At 37.5% G+C, this 25224-nt stretch overlaps 3 protein-coding genes across 3 annotated transcripts; 1 reads left to right on the plus strand and 2 right to left on the minus strand.

The window, feature by feature from the left end:
* Positions 1–2471: 2471 nt before the first annotated feature.
* On the minus strand, positions 2472–4554 carry LOC135843667 (transmembrane emp24 domain-containing protein 3-like). The gene is made up of 3 exons (XM_065361626.1): positions 4071–4554; positions 3732–3977; positions 2472–3586 (listed from the first exon to the last, which is right to left on the minus strand). The coding sequence occupies exons 1-3, from the start codon at positions 4221–4223 to the stop codon at positions 3347–3349; spliced, it is 639 nt and encodes a 212-aa protein (XP_065217698.1). The 5' UTR covers positions 4224–4554; the 3' UTR covers positions 2472–3346.
* Positions 4555–4888: 334 nt separating this feature from the next.
* On the plus strand, positions 4889–6667 carry Vps60 (vacuolar protein sorting 60). The gene is made up of 5 exons (XM_065361617.1): positions 4889–5124; positions 5264–5415; positions 5524–5689; positions 5803–6027; positions 6136–6667. Exons 1-5 carry the CDS (start codon positions 5056–5058, stop codon positions 6181–6183), a joined length of 660 nt encoding a protein of 219 aa, XP_065217689.1. The 5' UTR covers positions 4889–5055; the 3' UTR covers positions 6184–6667.
* Positions 6668–7699: 1032 nt separating this feature from the next.
* LOC135843685 (neuropeptide CCHamide-2-like) lies at positions 7700–20053 on the minus strand. The gene is made up of 3 exons (XM_065361651.1): positions 19579–20053; positions 8249–8472; positions 7700–8112 (listed from the first exon to the last, which is right to left on the minus strand). The coding sequence occupies exons 1-3, from the start codon at positions 19655–19657 to the stop codon at positions 8053–8055; spliced, it is 363 nt and encodes a 120-aa protein (XP_065217723.1). The 5' UTR covers positions 19658–20053; the 3' UTR covers positions 7700–8052.
* Between the last annotated feature and the right edge of the window lie 5171 nt (positions 20054–25224).

Raw genomic sequence — 25224 nt, forward strand, 5'->3', positions numbered from 1 at the left:
ACATATATAAGTGCTGTATGTATGTACCCATTGTACATCTACATACGTAACGTAGGTCTAGGTACCTACCTACTCGCATTTATTTGTATTTATTCAACGACATACCGATGTACGTATTGTGTACATACGAGTATATGAGAGGAAGTCCAAGCATTCGCATATATGGGTATTGTACATCTATGCTGAAATTTCTCCTTTTTTTTTTTTTTTTTGCAAACTTCACCCCAATTTGAATTTTTAAAAATTTGCCAAAAATAAGTAGAAAACTGAATTATTTCAGCACCTGAATTTTTGCGTGGCGGTATATATTTTGAGGTCCTTTTTCGGTTCCTGTTTGCTCGATTCAAAAATTTCGGTGCCGGTTGGGATGCTTCTTTTGTTAGGCAGTTATAGAAAACATCAAAATCCTCAAAATTTACGAAAAAAATGATGAAATGTTAGCAAAATTGGGATAAAATTGAAATTCAATGAAAATTCGCACAAGACATCATTGAAAACACATTTTAGGTAAATGATAGATACGAAAACACTAAAACAAACTGAACCGATTTTCATACAAAATTCTGTCAAATTTTCCAGCAAAGTCGTTCGATTCAATTGTCCAATAGTCCGGAAAACCATTTCGTGTAGGTAAGTATAAAAAAATTCGCACGGTGAAAATCGTATACATGATTACATGAACCCGGAGGACTGATTGTGAATAAAGAAAAACGATTGGAATAGTTGAAAAAATTGTAAATCGCAAACCTCAAATCGAGAGTTTGTTTTTCATTCATAACCCACAACAACAATATCAGTACATAAGTATATCCTACATTAGGTACGAGTAAGTACATCGCATAAATTTTTTCAACTCGTGGCGCGTTGTTTTCCATGTCCTGAAAAAGTCGTTATTTTTGAAAAATTTGCTGTTTTTAGAATGAGGGATTATTATTCGATCAGCTCCTCAGATATTAGATTCCTTATGCATAGTACACGTACATATATATTACATATGTATAGCTTTTAGAAGTATTTAATAGGTATAAGAAGTTACGTAGGTCACGTAGATGTACCTAATTATTTTGTACGGGCGAACAATATCATCGAAGAAGGTAATGGGAAATGGGAGGAAAGAAAAGGATGATGGACAGCGAGTATTTCCTGGCAACACAAAAGTACGAAGTTTGGAAAAAACAATATTACTCGAGTAATTTTGCTTCCTCGCGGAGACATTTCGTCGTTAATTTTTTTTTCATTTTTTGGTTTGAATAAAAAAACGCAACTTTTTATGGTACGTAGTGTGTAATGTTAATGTGTATGTGCTTTGCTGTACCGATCTACTCTGTGTGTGTGTGTGTGTGTGTGTGTGTATACTTATAAGAAATATTTTATGTGTATGACGAAGAAATATAGTGTCTGCCTGTTGTCTTGTCTTGATCGTTTACGACGCCCTTATTCTTTCATAAATGATAAAACGACGCCAATACTTGTGGCGTCTTTTACCGGTCTGTGCCTCCGGCCGCCGGCGCGTTGGACGCCACTGTGACGCAACGTCACCAAACATTTAGTGTAATGGTATCGGGATATGGAATAACCCTATTGTGTTCGTATTACCGTTGCATACAATCTCACTTACTAATATGTCAATACATACGCAATATACGTACATTACTTACGGATAAATACGTAGATACTCGGGTAGTACGAGTACATCCACATCTAGTACATATGTACAGAGAGACAGACGCAAAATCAAATGTCAGATGTCAGATAAACGCTTATAGTTGCTTCGCTTACAACCTAAAACCAAGTTTAGATGGAAATTTGCATCATTTTTTTGAAAAATTTCAAACATGAAAATGAAATTAAACTTTTCTCGATTAATCATCGTCAGATATCCAGATAGGTATTCAATATTCAGTATAGGGATTGGCGAAGAATTTTAAATTTTCTTAAGAAACGCAAAAAATCAACAGGCTCATATTTTGAGACACTTTTGAACATGAAAAAAAATCTACCGCGTAGAGAAGCGCAATTATTCGACACGAATTGACGCGTATTAGATGGAAATGTTGGATCAACATAAGTAGGCTTCGAAACAACCGCCTTCTTACTCGTACATCAAATTCGTACCAAGCAACTGACTATGACTTCTCCAGTTCCTCCTCGCATTTGAGAACCGATTATTGTACCTACGACTCTGCATTCGCACTATACGGAATCCAACGCAAAACGTGTCGTATGTCGTATTCAATTTTTTTCTCTCCGTCAAATGGTAAATTGCAATTAAACCAAGCGCTGAAAGATTGCGTAGTTTGTTTACTTGTAGTCTCATCGCACACGAGCAGACATCGCTGAAAATTTACGTTAAGCGCATCGTCGCAATAATTACTGTGCTCGACTAGACGACTACTCGACGCGCGGTGGCGGTATCAAATATTAAACCGAGTTTAAAAACATTCGACGCGTTTTATTAATCAAATGAATCGTTTAAAACACGCCAACAACATTTAATTATTAAATACATATACATACGAGGATCGAGGGTTGATAATAATTTAAGCGACAGTTATTATAACTAGGCGAACAGAGAAAACAAGAGTAAAGATGGTGAAATAAGTCCACTCTAGTTTAACACGACAACTTCGTAGTTCACATAGGTAGTAATACTACGGTACATACAATCACAAATTAACTAAAAAATTATACCGCAACGTTTGAAAGTTTTTTCATTTCACGTACAGGTACAGTTTCCTCAACAGATGATACAGTACCGAGTACGCGGAAACTATACAAATGAATTTCTGGCAACTGTTGTACGTAGGATGAGCGATCAATCAAGATCAATCGTTTCAATATTACTCGTAGATAGGTAGAATACGCTTTGACAAAAAATATATTTAAATGTTCGATATGAAATATTATGTAATTAGGCAGCGTACAATCGGAACATTGGCTAATGCCGTTTGATTTTCAGAGGTAACTACGCGATACTCGACTGAAAAATAAATTCGATAATTCGCGTTTTACATTCGTACGCGTGATGAGCTTAGAGCTGGGATTACAGCGACGTTCCGATTTGAAATTACCTACACTGCCGAGTAAATTGTTGCTAAATAAACGAAGCGTTAACGCGACATTTTCCCAATTTATACATATATGTACATAAAAAACATTCGAAGAGCTCTTAGTCGACAATAACGCCGAGAGTATTCGACAAAACAACTTGGTCGAGTTACCGACGACGTAAATACCGTATGGAAACGAAAAACATACCTGTACAGTACATCGATTTAGTTATTTACAGAAAACAACTACGAATAATTACAGTATTGACTCGAACGAAAGCTACGAAAAAAACGAATTAGAAACGGTTTCCTCTCATACGCTGATACCGATTATCGCTGAAGAAATTTCTAACAATCAAGACTTGACCGAACATTGTAATGAGAATAACGCAAGTCTCCGAAAAACACCACCAGAATACCGTTTGGTTAAGATCTTCGGCTCTTTTTCGACTAGTAGCTTCGCGAAGCCGGTGGTGAGTTTGAAAATCATTAATCTGATTAAGCTTTTTATGGATTTCTTGAGACGACGCTTCCATCTGAAAAATCACGCAACACCGGTGAAATAATCAGTAGGTAGTAGGTACATCTACATACACATAGGTAACTAGGTATCTGTTGCGGTAAAATTGTACACTAGAATACGTTGGTGAAAAAGTCATCCAACGATCGCTTAGCGCTTACCTGCGTCATCACAGTAATGTGTTCATCTACGACTGGGAGTTGTTTCTCTTCTCCTACTTGGAAATCCATATACACGACTTTATGCGAGTACGTAGAAAACTCGTTACTAAAGCAAACCGCGTACACTCCGGCTACTTGCGGAACAAAAGTATGACTATCGAACTGAGATTTATACTGTTGATATAAAATCTCGCCGGAAGGTCCTTCAATCGCAACGTCCACATCGTACTGACCTCCAGTAACTACCTGCGATTAAACGATAAACAGAAATACTTAGGTACTGTAGAATCAGAACTGAACACTACGAGTCGAGTTTGGTCCTAGTTGAAAAGTGCTTACTTGGTATTCCAAAGTGGTGCTGATGTTTCTATCGATAACTTCGTAGAAGCAATCTTTGGCATTATCGTACAGCTCGAACGTAAGTTCAACGCTCAAAACAAAATGTAGCTTCAATACAGAGATCAAAAACGAGAGAATCCACCTGTGTTTCATGGTTCAAAAATTTCAACTTTGAAACATTACACGTATAAAGAAATATAAGCACTCCAAACCGCCAGGTACTTCACCGAAAATACGATACGATAGAATGATAAAAACCAGAATGAAAAATGCGCACGTTACCACCTCGACATGCTAATAATAATACGCCGGGTATTGTTTTATCGCGTTTTATTAGCGCAAATGACAGTCGGACATTCAAGCGAACAACTAATGGTAAATGTATTAATAAATCTTCATTAATTTTTATCTTTTACTCGAAACGAGCGGCATGAAAATGGAAATTTCTATTAAAATTCAAAATTGAAAACCACGTAATCTGCTGTTTTCAATGACAACTGTCTAACAGCAGCAACGCAACTGGGAAATTCATTCTTGAAAACAGCGTTCACGTGGAAGGTGTTTTTCAATTTTCGTTTTTCAAAAATAAATTTCCGCGGGACGGATGAAACGATAATTTTTTGACATTTTTAAATCAAATTCATCTCGTCGAAGAAGAAAAAACGCGGAATAACTTTGAAAACGACGAAATAAAGCGTAATGAAAAACTGAAATTTGAAGAAACAGCGAAAGCGATGCTAGCGATCCTCGCGATCCTGACTCGAAGTCGAAACGGATCAAATTATACAGAAAATAGCTGCGATTAAACGTAACTTGTGTTATCACTGAAAAAGCAAAACAAAGATTAATCATCGTCAAATTCGAATTTGCGAAGCAGATTTAATTTTTCTTCGTAATTATTTCGCGTATTGTTTAGCGATAATTCAATTTCCGTCGAAGTGAGTTTATTCATCTGTTATAACTCAACACAGCTTAGATTTCAGCCATGAATAGAATATTCGGAAAAGCCAAAGAGAAGGTGCCACCTCCGAATTTAACGGATGTCATCACAGGGGTAAGTAAATCGAATTGCGATTGCGAGTAAATTAGAAAGCACCGCAGGTATTACATTATAAATACATCGTTACCGAACGAACTTTGCGAATACAGTTATATATCATTCGTACATAATCGATATTATTTCAACTTTGCAGGTGGATGGCAGAGCTGATAACATAGAACAAAAAATATCGAAATTGGACGTCGAATTGAAAAAGTACAAAGATCAAATGGTTAAGATGAGAGAAGGACCTGCGAAGAATGCTATCAAACAAAAAGCTTTGAGGGTTTTGAAACAGAGAAAAATGTACGGTCGTGAGTTTGTAATTACCTACCGTAATCGAATCTCGTCATCGTAAATGCTCTTTTCGCGATCGCGAATAGCGAATAATCTGACGATCCGTGATTATTTCAGGTACGAAAACCAGTCTGTTAGTTTGAGAAATCAAGCGTTCAACATGGAACAAGCGAATTACGCCGTTCAGTCGCTGAAAGACACACAATCGACCGTGGCTGCGATGAAAACTGGCGTTAAACAAATGCAGAAAGAATTCAAGAATATTAAAATCGACGATATCGAGGTAAATTATTCGTATCGTGTCGAGTTTTGTTACGATTCGAGACTGTCGTCATTCGTATTTCGTAATCGTAACAGAGTTTGATACTAGATAATACTACGTATTACCGCTTTCAGGATATTCAAGATGAAATGGCTGACATGTTAGAACAAGCCGATGAAGTGCAAGAAGCATTAGGACGTTCGTACGGTATGCCAGAAATCGACGACGACGAATTAGCCGCAGAATTAGACGCCTTAGGCGACGAAATCGCTTTGGATAACGATACCTCTTATTTGGATGAAATTAAAACGCCGTCCGCACCGAGCAGAGAGCCAGGAGCTGATAGCATAACCAACAAGGTAGCGTGTCGTAACTGAAGATTTCCATTTCGTGTATTGCGTTATTGCGTTTTCATTTTTCACGTATTTGACGATAATAACGCTTTCGATTTTTCTTTTATTTTAAAGGACGACGTAGCGGTTGACGAATTTGGCCTTCCAAAGTTAACAGCGTAACTGTACTGTGATCTGTACCAAGCGTTTTCTAATGTAAATTTTTACGAAGCTTATTTTTTCATTATTACTTACCTATGTTTACCAAAAATGGCGAATAATTACCTATACAACGGAAAAAGAAACAGGAAACGATTCGCTTGCGCTGCGAAATGTAAACGAACGTAGCGTCTGGTTAAATCATAAGTCATTTTGCTGTAGAATACTCTGAAATATGGTTCTGATTGGCTAATTTTTCCACGAAATTATGTCAACGCGTTCGCAACTCGCTTGTGAGAGAACACGAAGAATCCGTTTTGGTTGTAAATATTTCTTAGAATAGGCTTATGATAAAAGGACAACAAGCGTTCGTGTACTTTTTACATTCTTATTTCATGTTCTTACGTAATACACGTACATATTTTGTATCGCACTCATCATAAGCGTTTTTGTGTACTTTTACTTTACTTATATTTTTTCAAATTACAAATACGAGCGTGTTTCGAAATGTTGGATTATTTGAAATTTTTGATCGAACTGTTTCATCTGCATCCTGAATTTCATACTCGTAGTTATTCTAATTAATCGGCATTTTTACGGTCTCAGTTACGGGATTTTATAATATGTTTGTTGTGTACGTCATGAATGACGAGTGTTCTTCTATAAATTTGATATCTACTTTTCATCTCGAGTAATGTCTCGTATGATTTAAAATACACGTAAATAATGTATGTAACAATTATTGTGGAATGGTATAGCGTGCCGCAAGAACATGGACGAAAACAAATGTAGTCAGGAAGAGGTGGCTTGCCCCCCCCCCCCCAGCATCTGGAAATTTGGAAAAGTTGTAAAATTGTCTTTTTTTGGTGGAAAGTTGGTACAGTTGACATGTTACCAACATCCGGGTAGTATGTAAAAACCAACTAGATAAATTAACGCGATAAATAATTAAAAGTTGTTAAGAATTGCCAACTGTTTATCTAGATCGACTTTAAAATGCCAACTGACAACTTGAATGAAATTTTTCAAAAAAAAAAAAAAAAAGTCGACTACAGAAAACAGCGACATAATTTTGACGGCTAGTTAGAGTGAATTGTTTCAAAAATAATTTGAAAATTGGCGAATTTTTCAATGATGACGAGTTATTTACTCGTAATTGTTCAAAATAATTGAAAAAATGTCTGAAAATTGGTAAATTTGATGATTTTGACAATATCAAGTATAAAAAATTGGTCGAACGCGTAGACCAACTAATTATTGAAGCAATTCAAAAAATTCGTCGAATTTTAAAGCGGGGAAATTTATTACGAATTAAAGGTTTAAAAATTCCAAGAGTGAAAAATGTTTTACTACTGAAATTAGGTACCTACGAGTATATAAATTTTCGAAGCCTTCTGCCCACGCTTCGCTCGGCCAGGCTTGCTTTTCTTATTCCAAAACTGTCATTCAGATTCAAAAAAATATTATACTTACACAAATCAGTCGTACATATTTGGGAAGCTTCGAAGAAAAACATGGAAATACAAATAAAAACATCAACTTTTTCTCAAATACTCTTACTAGGAATACATGGTTTTAATTATGATACAAACTGCACTACAAATGGGTATAAAAATAAACCATTTTAATCGTATTGGTATTGGTACTCGTATAAGTATAGATAATTACGTAAATAAGTATGGTAAGTAATAAGTAGTAGGTATATAACTTAGAATTTGCAAACTTGCGGCAAGGTACTCGTAAATAGGTACGTACCTAAAACACTTATAGTCGAACAGACTAAATTAGGCGGGTAGTACATAATTACAGAAGTTGAAACAAAGAGGAGGATAAAGAAAAAATTGATAAAATAATTAATCGTAAGAAAATACATAGTATGTAGATAATCGATTGTTAATAGACGCGTTGATAGTTGCGATGTTGTAATTGCTCCTGTTCTTCCCAAGTCTTGGCCTGCAAATTACATCCGAATAAAATAATAAGTAGATTAGCCGAGCTTACTGCGAGTACATAACATATTACATACTCGTATTATAGGTAGGTAGCTGACTAGTTGTATAGATTTTCTACGTATTAAAAAATTACCAACCAATTTTTGTAAGATTGTAGCGAATCGATCAACTGGTTTGCCTACGCTGTTGTACGCGCTCATATCAGTAAACTGTTCGGAACCTGGTGTTTCGTGCTCTCTCAGAGGAAGTCTACTATTGCTTACGTCTACGTCAACGAATCTGTCTGGCGAAAATGAATCGAATCCTTGCGATCTTTTACCGTGTCCACCATAGCACGAATGTCCAAACTGTGCACAACCTCCTGTTGAGAAATTTTACAAAAAACAATAAGTAGGTATAGGTACGTAAGTAAACGCGCGTAGAAAATGATTCGGGTGAAATCTTTGTTAGTACCTATACTGATAAGTACTCGACCAAGTACCTGCTGGTCGTTTGAGAGAATTTTCAGCTAAAACAATGGGAATTTTTTCGTGTTTCTCAATCATGTTACCCTAACCTAGGTTAGCTGTTCAATTCATACTTATTTGAGAATCAAGTATAGGTACCTTCATTAGGTATGGTATCGCGTACCTAGGTACTTATTTCGTAATACATATTTTGAACGCTTATTTTATTCAAAGCAGGTTACCGAGGACGAGTAAAACTAACAGTACCTCTACCTACCTATAGGTAAATGGTAAATGTGACGAAGATGCGATAAATTTTAAATCGATATACTTGCGATAAGTGTGTGGACACGAGTACTATTATAGGATTTACGATAACAATACTCGTATGCGCTTTCGCAGACAAATCTCAACTTGACTTTCCCATAATAGTTTGAAAGAGAGAAAATTTTAAAGCGAAAGCTACTTATACGTATTTTTAAAAACAATAAGTGATAATCTAATACTTGTTCCTGTTCGATTGACGCTTCGCGTAAAAAAAGCTCGGCGATGTCGTTACTCGTTAGCGCGAAGAATCAAACAATTTAAAATCTGCTAAAAATTACGTAGGTACAACAGGAACGAGTAACGAAGGATAAATGCGATGTGGAGCGAGAAGAAAAGAGAACAAAAAAAAATACGCAAAAAATAGAAATTCGATTTCGTCACGAACTTCTATAAGAACTGTATAAATATCTTTTTCTTTAATTAATCACGTTCACGTTACTGATTGTTTAATTAAAATAAAATTTTGCTTTTATTTCCGAAAGCCTTTCGTTATTTTTTCCCGTCTCCTTTGTCGAGGTACGTCAAAATCGACACGTTTTTTTGTTTTTTTTTTTTGTTTTCGCCGGCTATCGTTTCTCGTAAGCACCTAAGTAATATTCATATTCGTATGATACCAGATGCATGAACGCTAAATTAATAGGTATTATAAAATCATCTATACTTGGTACATATGTACTATGAAAACATGGACGAATGAAGAATTCAAGTGAAGGCCGATTCGAACGTTTCATTTTTCAATAATTATTTCAATAGCGTGCAGCTGCAGTGTTTACTTTGGGCGCAAAAATATAGGTAGGTCTAGGTAGGTATAACTTTGATCGCCACGTACTTACACATGCATTCGCACTAGCGGTAGCGTGCAACAAGAAGAAAGATGTTAATAGATTTGCATACTCAAAACGCCGTGTTTTTGATGTAAAACATTGGAATAGGCTATGGCTACCACACATAGACATACTACAAGTATATATGATGAGAAAGTACCTAGGTATACGTGAGACAAGATAAGGTTTCAGATAGCAACCAAATAGGACCGAGTACCTACTGCGTGTAAAGCATTTGTATTATGTTGTGATGAGAATAACTAATCATCGCAGACTATATCCTATCATTATCATTAACCTCTGAAAAAACGTTTGTTGAGAAGGAAGGAAGTAATAAATGAAGCGACGAAGTTACCATCAAACGAACATTGAGGTGGTAGAGTAATCATGAGAAAAAGCTTAATACGCATTTGATTCAATCTGCGACTTCGTAATACACATATTAGACTTCTCGAAAAGATTTGAACGAGTTAGCTTCACTCTTCTCTAGTGAATACTTGCTTAGCCTACCAACTCGCGATTTGTTGCATTTTTTGTTTGTTTGCAAACGTTGTTTTCTTCAATCAAATTTGCTGGTACGGTACTACGGTATCGCGTCGCTTGATTTCTGAAAAACCTATCGCCCAGCCCAGCCCAGCCCAGCTTTACTTTTGCCACGCAAATTCTCACATTTTTCTTTTAATATAATATGTATAAGTACCTACCTACGCGTAGGTACGCGATTAATTTATTAAATACTCACTTATAAGGTACCTATAGCTATGTAAAGATGTAAGCACGTTTCGTATTTATCAGGTATGTACTTATTTACTCGTACACACACACGTGAGCAATGCCGCTCAGACGATGCATAATGAAATACGAGTAAGTAAACGCGATTTCCTCATTTCAGCTAGTATTCTAAAAAATACACAGGTTATGTCTCTTACTACAAACGATACCTACTTGTATGTACATCAACGCAGCTACCTGTCTACCTGTGTACCGAAGAAATATTTACAAATGCTGCCAAATTTTCAGTGAGAATTTTTAATTTTGTTTTTTTGACGAAAGTTAACGCAGAAGTGATTACTTTAAAGCCACCATCCTGATCTAATATTTATATCTACTAGGTACAACATTGCGAGAAATAGGTACGTACAACATACCAATATCTTACTATGTACCTGTACATTTATGTACCGTGGTACCTAGGTAGTAGGTACCTAATGAAAATCATCGGTAAAAGTGTACGAAATAAGTACCTATCTACTAACAATAAAGGAACCTTCACAACTCGTCAACTCCGATCGAACTGAACTTTGGCTCATTGAAAGAGTAATATGTTACCTAGACCTCGAAACCAAATTTTCAGCAGCCAAAGTTTATTTTACACTTTTTGGAGACCAACTTTTTAAAATGGAGGAAAAATCAGCTATTGGTGTAGGTATTCAATTTCTGCAAAAAAAAAAAAAAAAAAAAAAAACGAGCATTGAGATAAACTCCTCAAACTTAGTTTGTGATTGAAACCATTTTTTCCAGCCGATCTGAAGTATCCAGAAAAATTTGGCTTTCATTTCGGTAATTTCAAACTGTTTCAGAGAGGGTTGTCAACTTCGGCACGTGGAAATTTAATCGTATTCGTATCGTTCGGCATTCCAAATCAATTAGGATCGGCGAATTAAAAATCCGAGGTGACGAGTTAAAAACGATATTTTTTTAAAAATTCAAAAATCTTAAATTTTTAAAGAATTTCCAGAATCGCAACTTTTTGCAAAAAATTGCCCGATACTTCGCCTACCATCTAAACTCGACCCCCCCCCCCTCCCTACCGAATCGATCTTCATCATTTTTTGACCGATCTGGCGCCTCCAGAAAAAGTTGACTTTTCTCCGGCAATTTCAAATCGCTCCAGGAAACGTTGTATGTAGGTCTAGGTACCTAATCAACTTACGTAATTTCGCTAAAATATCGAAAGATGTCATTCCCGAAACTGCAGGAGAAATAGGTATTTTGGAACGCAGTGGCGCCAATTTTTTGCCCATTACTGCCAATTTCAACGAATCGAAAAAATCCAAAATATTTTCCGAGTTTCGGGAATGATATCTTTCAATATTTTAGCTACCTACACTATAACGAAATAGATAGTACAAGTACTCGTATACATATTTGCGAAGAAAAAATTTTCAAAACACGATTTTCCTTGAAAATAGGCGTTTTGCCAATTTTTAATCACTCGTAAGGACCTGAAAATTGGTTTTGAATTTTGACGGCAGTAGTCGACCTATACCTACTTACAATTATTAGATCGACGCGTAATCTCAAAAACTTTCGTCTGGTTTGGGAAATTTCTCACAAAATACGCGTAGGTTGGGTAGCGACAAGAGCAAAAAAAACACAATTTTTTCGAAAATGACCGCTCTTTGACGACCTATTTCTACGCTTCAGGGTCATCTCAGGTGCTCAAATTTTTCCCGAGTAACTTTCAACTCAAAATGAAGGTCTCCGCCGCTGAATTTGGCCAAAACCCGGCGACATTTTTTGGGACAATCCATCGTACCTCATATACTCGTACCTACGTATCTACTTGAATGCGAATATTTCGCGACCAAATTTTGAAATCGCCATTTAAAAAGCTTTTTTAAATTTTTCAAATCTTGAAAAATTCGCCAAAAAACTAAAAATTTGCCTCACTACCTGAAATTTTGGTTAGGTATACGGAAGAGGTTTTATTCAAATCGACGAGTGCGAGTAGAAAAGATTTCCTCACGATGAGCCCTCAGTCCCCCTGGTTCAGCCATCTGTTCCTACATATTTTGAAAGAAATTTCCATAGGCAAAGCTATTTATAATTTTGAGAATGTGAGAGTGAGAGCGAATATCCTCGTGTTTTCTCATTAGGTCCTATTTTGAAGAAAATTAAGTAAGTATAAATAAATATGGAAAAAGATGATTCGCTCTTGACAAAATTTCTCGGTTGTTTATGATTATTTTTCGAGTACCAACTACCAAGTAGGTATACATACGCGTAAAGCTTCAGCAGCACCGAAGGTTCAAATTTGTGCGGGCGGTGATACATTTATGTATGGCCATGGCCATCTCTAGCCGTTTACACTAGGTTGAATATGGAGACATGGCACATGGACAGACATCTACTCGTACGAAGGCGGTCATTCGTTACAAATTGTAAGCCTCTTTTTTAGCCCAAAAGTAAATAATACGTACGACCAAGAATATACGACGACCGGTAGTTGATGGGTGGCGTTAATGCTACCATTGATCAGGGTACCGCGACCGGTAATGCTGAATTGCTTTATTGTGAAGCCTACTTACATACCTACTCGTATTAGGTAGGGTAGGTAGAGGTACGCGTTGAAATAATCTGCGCTAATTTGAGTAAATGTGGCGCATCTTTTTCTTCTTCATCACCTAATGCCTACACACGTACACGTACACGTAGGTATCGCGGTTATGCAATGTGTACCTGTATAGCGATATTTTGCACGCATGACATATGTTCAACATGAATCAACAATGACGGATTAGTCGGGACGATTGTACAAAAAAGCTCGCAGCGCGTTTCAGCGTCACCTTACTCGCGGGAATAACAACATCCGACCAACGACGTGTGTCTCTGTGTTGTTGGAGCTACCTCTACCTATACCCCCCATCTTCGCATCAACAACTTATGAAAAGTAGTGATGAAAGTAGGAGAGGAGGTATTATCCATGTAATGTACCTAAACCTATACTACTACATAGGTGCCTACATACTACTCGTATACCTACCAAGTTGAAAATCGTCTCCACTTTTCCAAACACCCCCAACTCGATGATGATGAATCACTTACGCGAACCTATTAAGCCAACGCATCGTAGAGAAATAGGGTGGGTGAAAAAGGACAAAACAACCCCTTCACACTATACGAGTATAACCCTACTGTATAGGTAGAAGGCTATGGCAATTTTTTTTCTTTTTTAATTAGGTATTTCTTTTGGCACCTACCCACATCGAAATACATAATTATGTACGTACATATTATGTAGTTCATACTTGTAATCATAGCTCCTTTCAGCCCTTTACGCAAAAGAGAATGAGGCACCTACTAACTATCTCGTACGAAGAACTCTGAGAATTCGTCTGCTAAGTGTGTGTACGACTACGATGACTTATCGGTTGCGTTTGTCGCATTTTATCGTACTTACGTCTACGTAAAATAGATTCATTCGTACCTACCTATAGACGCACCCGGTAGGTATTTAGCTATTTGCACATGCACGTGTTGGGGTGTTGGTAATTGTGCATATTACTCGTCGTATTTTACAATCGTCGTGTCGCACTCGCACTCTACAGCTAGACAGAAGATGGGAAGATGGGGCAGAATATTTTCGAATCGATTAGCGATACGTTTGTCCGTGTCTTCGCATAAAATGAAATTTTACTACAGTCCGATTCCAGCGTACAATAACGTACAACACCCTATATATATAGGTAATACAAGTAGGTACATACATACGAGTATATTAATCGGCCAAGCTGTTTTCATTAAATGCTATTATTTCCAATTAGAAAAAAAGCACACATCGTAAGATAGCTATGTATGTACTAGGTAGTACAAGAAAATCCAACATTTCCTATTTGGTGGCTCGAATCCCTTCTGAAGCCTTCGGCTCTAGGTATTTGACCAATTCCAGATTTTGATAAAGTCTAAAGTGTCACAAAAACTGTAGTAAATTAAATTACCTTCAGCAAGTATAATATTATGTACATTATACGTAATTACGTATGTATGATACCACATAAAGCGTGATTGGTGCTTTTTCCCAACGTTGGTTTTTACCAGGTTTAAAACAATATTTCTCCGGCTATTTATATTTCATCGTTGAAAATTTGAAAAATATACGGTTCTAAACCGGCAGACTGTCAATTTTATTCGTAGCTTCCCGACTCCATTTGTAGGGTGAAAATGGGTGAAAATTTCCATTTTGAAAAATCTGCTGCAGGCTCCAAAACTTCTCTCAAAACGGCTAGAAATAGCTCAACGTCAGCTTTCTAGGCTAATTTGTGTATTTTTTTTCATTTTCAAATTGTGGGCAAAATTATGTCGATTTTTTTTTAAATTCGCCAAAAATCAAAAAACACGCTTTGGCACCTGAAATTTTTCACGTGATGCGCTTTCGCATGCTCTATAATGGTACGTATTTTTAATCGGTAAGTAAGCATGAGCAAACATACCAAAATCCTCGATTGGCTTTTAATTTGTCAATTGAACATCAACGAGACCTGCACTTTAGGGTAGGAACTAGGGTCACATTTGAGAGTTTTTGGCATTCAAAAGTTGCAAAAATGCGAACCAGGAACCAAAAGCTTCTCAACGCGATACCATTTTCTTAGAATTTTGAAACATTAAGCATTAATTATTACTTGTAGCGTAGGTACTCCGCGAGCACAAATTCGTTTTCAAAGCGAATAAAATAGTATCCAACTACGTATTAGGTATGTAGTAGGTATGTAGACTATATTTACGTTTACCCTGTATGTACCATTACCTACACGTACAGTCGTACACACACGTAGGCCTTTCGACATTGGTTCATCACAGCGGTTGTACTGTGTAGTGCATAAACTTGGGCCCATAAAATTGATAGGTTGTACGTAGTACGTACGCGCATATACCTGTGACTGTGACTGTACCTACGCAATAGATAACGCACGCCCTGCAAATAGGTACCTATACCTATACCTACCTACGTAAAAATACCTAGCTGCGAATATTTGCGCTATTTTACGAATAAACGGAATAATTTTCGAAAATTTGAATTGAAAAGAAATTGAAATTGCGTAGATAGGAGTTGGAAATTTAGGTAGGTACCTACAGAGTACGGGTACATTACACACACACACTCGCACACTACCAGTATTAACTCGAATGTAAGCGCACTATAGGTGAGCATAAAAATCAAAGCGAATATCGTATGCCATAAGACGCGACGCTCTCTCTCTCTCTATATCGTGTACCTACAAGTACATAGGTACTCGTACTCGTACTCGTACCCATACCTACACTATGATACGTAGACGACGACGACGCCACGCTGGCATAAAGTAAGACGATCGGTGCAGGCGGAGCAGCGTATTTGGGTAATTTAATAATTTAACGTCTTCGATATCGTCGCGGATTTCACATACGCGGCGCGTACGAGATGCAAGATGTTGAAACGTACGAGTATATAAACTGTGAAAAAAAGCGTTAAACTTTTGAAATGTAAATCTTGCCGTTACCAATCAATCGAATCGTTTGGCAAGTTCTTTTTCAAATCTACGTGTACCTCTACTTACACGTTCACGTTCACGTTCACGTTCGTAGGTAACTTATTTATTTAGGTATCGAGGTATGGTATGGTATGGTACGGTACGTAACTATCTGTATATCTATTGTTTTGGCACCGGATAAAAAAATACCAATTTCATTTTTCTAACATGCACCGAATAAAGAGAGGTACCTATTTGACAGAATCCGGCCAACACATTCTCACCGAGTTAAAAAACATTCAGAAAATTTTTGAGCCGCGGATAAGAGTCCCTCAAAGAGAGAGCGCCTTGAAAAAAATGGCGGATTTTCGTTTTATCCCTTACCTAAATTTATTTTGGGAAAAAATTGTCCAATTTTGAAATGAAGTACCTATACGTAGCCTACTCGAGCTTCTGTGTTAAACGATGCAGTTGCTGTAAAAATCAAAATCCAACATTGCTTTTAAACTTACCTATACTTTTTCAAATTTGCTTATTTTCGAGTTGATTTGTGTTTTGAAAATATTTTCTTCTCGGATTCATACTTATTTTACGAGTTACCCATAATTATGTCAAAATTAGAACGAAGTGATAAGCATTTTTGAACCATCAGTTGCCAATTTCAAATACGAGTATATTTAACTATATACCTAATTACCTATTCCGTATTCGAAAAAAATTGCCGAGTATATTTCTCGATTTTCACTTCTCAGTTCCTTCGAAAAATTATAGCACTCGGAATGAATCCCCTCCTCTCTTCTCCATCTTAAATTACGTCAAACTGTCAAAAATTACTTTTCGTCATTCTGTCGGACTCTTTTGAAAAAAATTATCAAAGTCCGACACTTGGAGTAATTGCGCTGTCGTAAACAGGTAAACTCGGGTCTGACTTGAAAATGGAGGGGTGGGGATCAATGGATTTGGATTACTAAAATCACGTGCAACTCACAAAAACGACTTTTCAACTTTCTATCGGATTTTTGAAAAATCCCGTAAGAGTTCCTATCGATGACACATTTACGTACGTATAACCGAGTTTCAAGCAAAAAATATCCGCGATTCCAAACTTTTCTCGGAAAGGAGATTTTACCTCAACTTTTGGGGTGGGAGTTCTGTCTAAAAAGGAGCCCAGCTTATATCTTCGAGGAAAAAAATTTCAAATAAATGAACGAAGACACCTACAAGTTTTCAATCTAGGTACTCGTGAAAGCTGCTGATAATGTTTCAATCGAAATAGGTATTATACGCGTATACCTAATATGTAGGACTGTAGGTATGTATGTACGAAAGTACTTACTTACCTACCTGGCACTTGGTCAGTAAGATAATTATTCGACTTTCGGATAGCTTTGGGTTTTATGAAATTTTGTACAACCTTATTACGAAAAGGGACGAGACCAACGAACATTTCAATTTCCTTTTTACAAGTATTATGGTAGGTAGTAGGTACATACATACCCTATAGTGCTTGCTACTCGCCCAAAGCAAATAATCCAACTACCTACCAGAATAGATGAGCATCGCGTCCATCTTTAACCTTTAAACATTTTTTCCCATTTTTATTTTTTCGAGTGAAATTTTACGAAGAATTCGAAAACCGCATACCTAATGAGAACATGAATTAGGTACCGCAAACAGTTATTAGTTGAAAGGTTCTACATAATATATCGAAGGAATTGACTATTTTCTACGACTTTCCTTGATTTTTAAAGTCGTAGGTATCATAAATAATGAAAGAAGGATGGAGGGGGGGGGGTAAACTTTTTCAGACGTAAGCTTTCTCAGATGGTGTTTTTCTGCAACTACGGGATGGCCGCATGGAGGCAGATTCATTTTTACTCGAATTAAGCAATTTTTCAAAAAGAAAAACTAAGAACAACCTAAATATTTTATAAGTAGGTACGAGTGAATGAGAGCGCTAAACAAAAACTGAACAAAAATACAGGGAGGCCGATATGTATTTGCAAAATTGAATCGTTTTTTTTTTTTTTTTTTTTTAAATCTTTACCGCTCTTCTCCGTCTTTTCTCCTTTCCTCTTTCAGAAAATTACTCTAATTTTTTCCGCGCGAAAACTCCGTGTTTCAAAAATGCAAACTTGTCATTCCAAAAAAATTTTTCAAAACCGGAGGAGAGCATCCGAGAGCGCGATTTTCTTGAAAATTTTGGATTTACTTACTTACTCCGTCAAAATGAGCGTTTTACCGCGTAAGCGAGTACCTTTTTTCATTAGGTAGGTATGTATCAACTTTTTAAAAGAAATACGTACTTACGCGGGCTTTTTCTTCGAAAATTATTCTAAATAAGAAGGGAAGATAATAATCATATTTTTACCAAAGTGAAACGAGCGAGATAAATTTTAAAAACTTTTTCGAAATTTCTTATTCCATGTTCTTCGAATACATTAAGGACAATTTTCTGAACTTTCAACGGATCGGTGATTTTTTTTTTATCGCCACGTCCGGACTTCAATTCCAATTTAAAGACATTGTCTCGATTTTCCAGACCGCGACCAGTATAATTAACCAACCATTGAAAACATCCGTTCGATTATGGGCCAAAAAAAAAATACCAAAAGTACCTAATACAGTTATCAATTCGTGAAGATTTCCCGTTTAAAATGTGCCGATTTTCAGAGTGAAAATTGCAAAATTCTTCGACATTTCGCGGTATCCCATATTTTTCCAGAAAGCTGAAATTCCTCGACTTTTCTCAGTTTTCCAAGAGACTGAACATCTAAATATCGCTAGGAGGGGAAAACTCCTCGATACTCGATAAAAATTTTCAATTGCACTTTTTACTTTACCGAATGAAATTTTTTATCGACGAATCGGATGTGCCTGCAGTTCCACAAAACGTATTGCGACCCCTCAAACTACGGATGATCAATCAAAATGTTAATTTTCTCGAGATTTTGTGAAATTTTGGGAATATAAAACCATTTTATTACGTTTCGAAGGCACTTATTGGCTTTTTATTTTCACGCGAATACAGCCTACATCGGAGTTGCTCGAGTTATTTAAGCCTATTCTAATTGCCAAGTCTGTTCGAGCCAAGCGAGGCTTTTTTTAAATTACTTTTTGTGATCAAAAATTACTCGTACCTTATTTTTGGCGTTGAAAATTTTAAAACTCGGGTAATATTTTTTTGTGACTTTTGAATTTTGAAAATGGAAAGCAAAAAGACAGATGAATTACATAGTCATAATTTCATTAATTCTTTCTTCGCTAACTTGAAAACTCGAGTAGGCAAAAAATATGTATCTACACAGGGTTCGTCGTAACATTAATGTGCAAGCCCCAAGTACGTATCTAGTCGAGTTAGCCGCGTAATTTAACTCGTTTACCAATTGCCGTACATAGCGAATTATTTACGTATTATTTATTGATTGAAAATCGTATCGTTATTAAGATTCACATATACGAGTAGCAATGCTAGTAGTACGTACTACGTACCTATAGGTGAAAAATTTGAAAACAAATAAATACGTAGTTAGGTACATAGGTACCATAGAACACGCATAAATACTCGTATGTACCGGCACTACGAGGCGAAAAGAAGAAAGTACAATATTAAGTAAGAAAAAAACGAGTAAAAACTTACTTTTGGCCAAAACTGCGTTTAAAGAGACAAAAAATACGACAAAAATTACAAAATGACTGCAAGTTTTCAAAGCGCACATGTTTGTAGTGTTGGTTGGTTCTGGTAGAAATTAGGTAGACGACTACGATAGACGTACTCGTACACTGGTGAGTATAGTAGCAGGCGATAAGCTACGTTTCAATTTTGTCGATGGTTTTGTTAGGAGGTACTGGGCACTCGCCGCTGATCAACAAGATGCGAACTAACAGGTGAAGAAAAATGTAGGTACACGTGGAGATGCGAAAAGAGAACTAGGTACTGGGTATGTAAAAGTCGAAAAACTCGAAACTGCTACACGCCACTTCGATGCGGAATCGCGATTGAAAAAGAGCGAAAATGTGAAATAAAAGTGCTAATATAGGTACTCGTAGCTAACGGAAGTGGTTTTCAAAGTTTGCACGAAGAACAACACAAGTGATATGTCGTCACTTGTAGAATTAACGAGCATCCAATCAGATCGCATGGTTTTGTATTCGCTTCAAAATTAGAAATGTACGCGCATAACTGCTCTACGACTACGTAGCATATCTTTGAATTATTGGCGCGAAGTGGCGCCGCGGAGTGGCCGAGTGGCGGAGTGGCGGGATCAGCAGCCTATGCGAGTTCGCATCGCTAGCTTCTACCTTTCCGGGGGAGAAAAAAAAACCTAAAGAAAACTCTGATGCAGAAAAGCAGAGAAGTAAACAATGTATACCTAATAGGTACCTATCGCCCATTATATTCTGTCGAATATACTTAGGTACTTATACGAGGAAAAAGGCAAAAAATTAACGCCGCTGTAGGCAGAATAACGAGTAAAAGTTACCCGTAAGTATACTTAAGGACTTTATTAATAGGCCATATTTGATGCTACCTGCTGGAAATTTCATCTTTGGTCGAACGACGCGATGACTGTGATGAGAGACGTGCGTTATTGTCCAGGAAAACTGCTCGCTTACCTATACAACATACATATTACGAGCATTACGAGTATACGGTCTGTCCTCTGTCAATGTTTCAGGAAGTAAGTAATTAGGTACCTATTTGGGCAAATACATACAAGTACTTAGGCAGGTGCAACCATCGTTGGCGTAATACATATAGGTATACGAGTAGGTACATTGATTCATAATACCGTACTTACACGTTAAGCTATAAAACGTTTAAGAAATTGAGAAGGGGCTGAGACTCTGGAGGGCACTGGATGAGTGCAGCACAAAATCTGCAGACGTCAAATTCGTATGCGCGTACTTAGTCGATTTGTGCAAAATAAAAATCACACCAACTTTCTGCATCAAACTCGCTGTAGCTTCGTTTTAAAAATATATATCTATAGGTAGTAAAAATTGATGAGGTAGGGGCCGAGGCTCTAAAGGGAACTGGTCGAGTGTAGCCGGAGATCTGTTGTCATTTATTTTATTTGTGTTCGGCAGAATCGAATCTTATACTAAAACATCACTTACGTCATCTCACCTCGCTCATTTATGTAAGACAGTAGCTGTACCTAATTTTCTCCAAAGTAGCTGCAAATTGGAGGATACGAGGGTTTCTTTTTGAGATGCCTGTTTTTTTGTTTTTTATTTTTTTAAATCCAACCAAGTTTTGTCCCAGTTGGAGAATCCGGTTCTAAAGGGATCTTCTGCTAGTCGAATGAGAGAGCAGTGCTCGATGACTTTATTTACGTATGACAGCGGTGGCTTCGACATTTTTTTCCCCATCGTGTTAGTGCCGAGTTGCTCGCTGTCGATCTTCTTAAACTTGGATAGGTATGCCGCATTTCAGTAGGAACCGATCGCGTTATTTAAAGAAAATTCCAACAAAAAAAAATGGAACGCTTTTTCCACGCAAATAATAAATTAAACAAAAATGAAATATTTGAGAGAAGAAGAAAATGCTTCATTGACTTTCAAAAACGATACCTACACGAGTATTTTAAAAGTTTGAATCTCGAGAAATTTTTCAAATGCCTCGCAAGTAAGAGCGAGATCTCGTACATTGAAGAAGAGGGGTTCGACAGTTGGATGGTTCGAGTGACGACAACGAGAGATTGAAAAAATTCAATAGGTAGGTACTTTAGTTACCTACATGTATAGCTGCGGAATTTGTTCGCGATACTTGATAAGCGTATAGGTGGGTACTGGGTAGTTGGGTACGGTAGGTAGGTAGAGGAGGATTGTCCTATAGCCGGGTGGACAACTGGACACTGGACGTAGACGCAGCTAGAAGGAGAAGATGCAAGCGTGTTTTGAGACGTGACGTACCTAGCTATACCTACCTGTACCTACGTACTCGTACTCGTACGAGTAGATAGGTGTGCGTGTGTGATGACTGATGAGGAAGAAACGAAGACAGCAGATAGGTAGATACATACGACTACGAGGGTAAGTGGTCGTTATGTTTTTACGTAATTTGAAGGGCGATTATTCGTGAAAATATAATTGATTTTTGACGAACGAAGCGGCCGGATAAAAGTGAAAACAAAACGCGTCGAAATATTGAAATGTAAATGTCTTCGGTGCGAGAATCTGGTGCTAAGCTTCTGCCGAGGCGCTGGCGCTGGCGCTGGAGGGGTCGTCGGCCGTGGCCACCGCCGTCGCAATATTGTAGCCATATTATTTACAAGAAGATTTGCATTTATAATTACGAGTACGAGCGCGGTGAAAAGTGGCGATCTGTGACGCCACGCCAGAATCATCTTATATATAGGCTCGTAGAGATTATAATAAATACTCGCAGGTACTCGACTCGTCCCGATATACGCGTATACTTTACCAGGTAGGATAGGTGTAGGCCTGGTCCTGCCGTCATCGCCAAGTTTTCTTGGTCAAATATTTAGCAAATTATGCCGCTTAATCGCCGAGCTTCACTCGAACGCCAACAAGTCGTAGATACTAGATACCATACCTTTACCTATATTTAAATTTGGATTCAGATTTGCATTTGCAACGGTCGTTTATTTCTCGTTTTGCAGTCTTTCGTTTCTCGACTGTCTTAGTGTCTTGTTTCGCGAATTCGCGTTCAGGCTGACGGGCTGGGGCTGGGGCTGGGGCTGGGGCTGGAGACGAGGCCGAGACCACTTACGTTTAGGACAACTTAGGATTTCCGTTCATAGGCTGAAAATGCACCTACTTCCACCGTACACGGATATTGACACATTTTCAAATCCAAAACCGACAACAAATTAAAAAGGAACTAGATTTTTTCATTTTCAATACTTATTCATTTCCCTCGCCACCTGCATCGAACATCTCTTCGCATCACGCATGTATCACCTTATTTATGTATAGTATCACTATCTACGAGTATACGTATAGCTACGTACGTAGACGTACATTACATTACATACGAGTAGAACCATTTGTACGTAGATCTGCCTACTCGTTCGCAGGCACGCAAAATTGCGCAGCACCGCGCCGAAAGGCGGAAAATTCTTGCGTCTGCTCGCTGAATGGCGATGGCGTTTTGAAAAGAAATTACAACATCGTCCACTATTTTAATTAACGAATTTTTAGCTTTGTTATTATTATGGCCACGTATTATTATTATTGCGCTGGTTGTTGGTTGTTGGTTTTTTTTTCGCTAAAAATTTTCCCATTTCCCACAGGGGAATTGAATTCTTCAACGGAATTCCTATACTCGTATTTGGTGGCGCTCGCGCGCTTATATGCGTAAAATATGATGAACAGCGACGAACATCCCTTCGTAAATACTCGTACGTACGTACTTACGAGTAGGTGAAACGCAGCAGATAAATATCTATGTACTTTTAGTTGATAGGTTTTATAGCTAATTTAGTAAACATTCTGGGTGGCTCTTTTTTATACGTATTAGTGGACATTTTTTTTTGCAATTTTTTCGGCTTGTGCTTCTTCAAGTTGTTGGTTTTCTGGCTGGGGGGGGGCGGGTAAATCCCTGAAAATCGTTGACTTCCAACTTGAAATTGAATCGTAGTAGGACTCACCCCCTGTCCTTTTCTTTTTTACAAAAATGAAAGCAATCTGACGGAGAGGGACCCGAGTTTTTCCAAAAATCAATCGAATAAAATTTTTTCTGATGGCGATGGCGTATTTTTGCATGTTCCTTCGATATCGAGTTCTCAAAAGTAGGTACCTACGCGTATTTCTGTCAACTGAATAATACCTACCTCCCTTTTCAGCAATATAATAACTTGGGATTGGACGATCGTCCTAACGTACGGATTCTAAAAGATGAGGTCCTCCGTTGCATTCGTAACTGAAACGGGACTGAGTAGGCAACGTTTTCTGGATGAAAGATGGCAGATGGATGGGGTCAGGGTCGACTTTCGCCTAAGTGGTGTCCCGAGTGCAGACAGCTGAGGTCCATGGTCCATGGTGAATGGACGATGTTATACCAAACTCCTGTCAACCCTCGTAAAATGACCCAAAAAGTGTTGGCTACCGATTTTGAATCGTTATAATAACTCGACGATTTCCTAACTGTTAGAGGTTTACGTTAGTGTGCTGTTCTGTGGACTACACAGCTACAGGCTACGAAGCACGAGCGTGAAAAAAGGAAAACAGAGTAAAACGCGTTCGTCGTACTTGAAAATTGAGCTTTAATCGTCATAAATACTCGTACGAGTAATATGGTAAATAATTTTGGCGTCGTAGGGCAAGGCAGGGCAGGGCAGGGCAGGGCACCGGAGACAATCGGCTTATTCACGTGACGTGAGAAATATAGCGCGAGGGAAAAAAACAGCTGTGCGGTAGTCGTAGTCGTAGTCGCGGTTTTTATCCAGATAACCTTTTCTCGCTAAAATTGACCTATACCTACTTATTGGCGCGTGTGTACCACTGTACGTGTGTATTACACACGTATCAGGTACAATGTGTGTGCTGCGTATCTATATATAGGTTTAGGTAGGTTTTAGGTAGTGTTATTCTGGTATCTGCGTATACTCGTACTCGTATTGTGTACCTAATTTACGAGTACATCGGTATACATACGAGTAATTACACATAGGTTTAGGTAGATACACATATTTATTATTATTACCTAAGTAATAGGTACACCAAAATTAAGACGAATTAATATCGTGCTGGTACAATCCACATATTTTGATAATTTTTGTACATCGAATGACGCCGATCGCATTAAACGGCATTAATACTAGTAGATATAGATATTCATATCCTATGCAAACCGATAGCGAAGTCCCCGCGTTGAAAAAACTCCGCCGAAAACGAAAAAAATAAAATAAATTGACCGCATTAAGGTGCACTTTATTTTGAAATGTTGAAATTTTCCACCTCTCGCTTTCCAAAGTTGTTACTTCGAGTGAGAAAATAATTCCCTATCTTCCCTTAATCTGTTGAAAAAAAAAGTAGTACTCGTAGTCTCCCCCGGGGAGGGGGGGTGAAAAACTAAATAAAATGAAGGAAAAAAAATTCAATTCGTCAACATTTTATGAAATACCTAATCCTCATTTCAAGAAAACAATTTCCTCGGCTTTTCAAAATCATATTGGTCCCACAGTAAGCCTCCAAAATTGAAAAAATCAGAAAAAATGAGAATACATATGTACCTAAATCAAAATCAGGTAAACATTTTTGAAAATATCTAGTGTTTTGGGATTCTGCGTCGATCAAGACCATTTCCATGAAAATC

Source organism: Planococcus citri, chromosome 1 (genome assembly GCF_950023065.1).
Source record: "Planococcus citri chromosome 1, ihPlaCitr1.1, whole genome shotgun sequence".
NCBI classification, from domain to species: Eukaryota; Metazoa; Arthropoda; class Insecta; order Hemiptera; family Pseudococcidae; genus Planococcus; species Planococcus citri.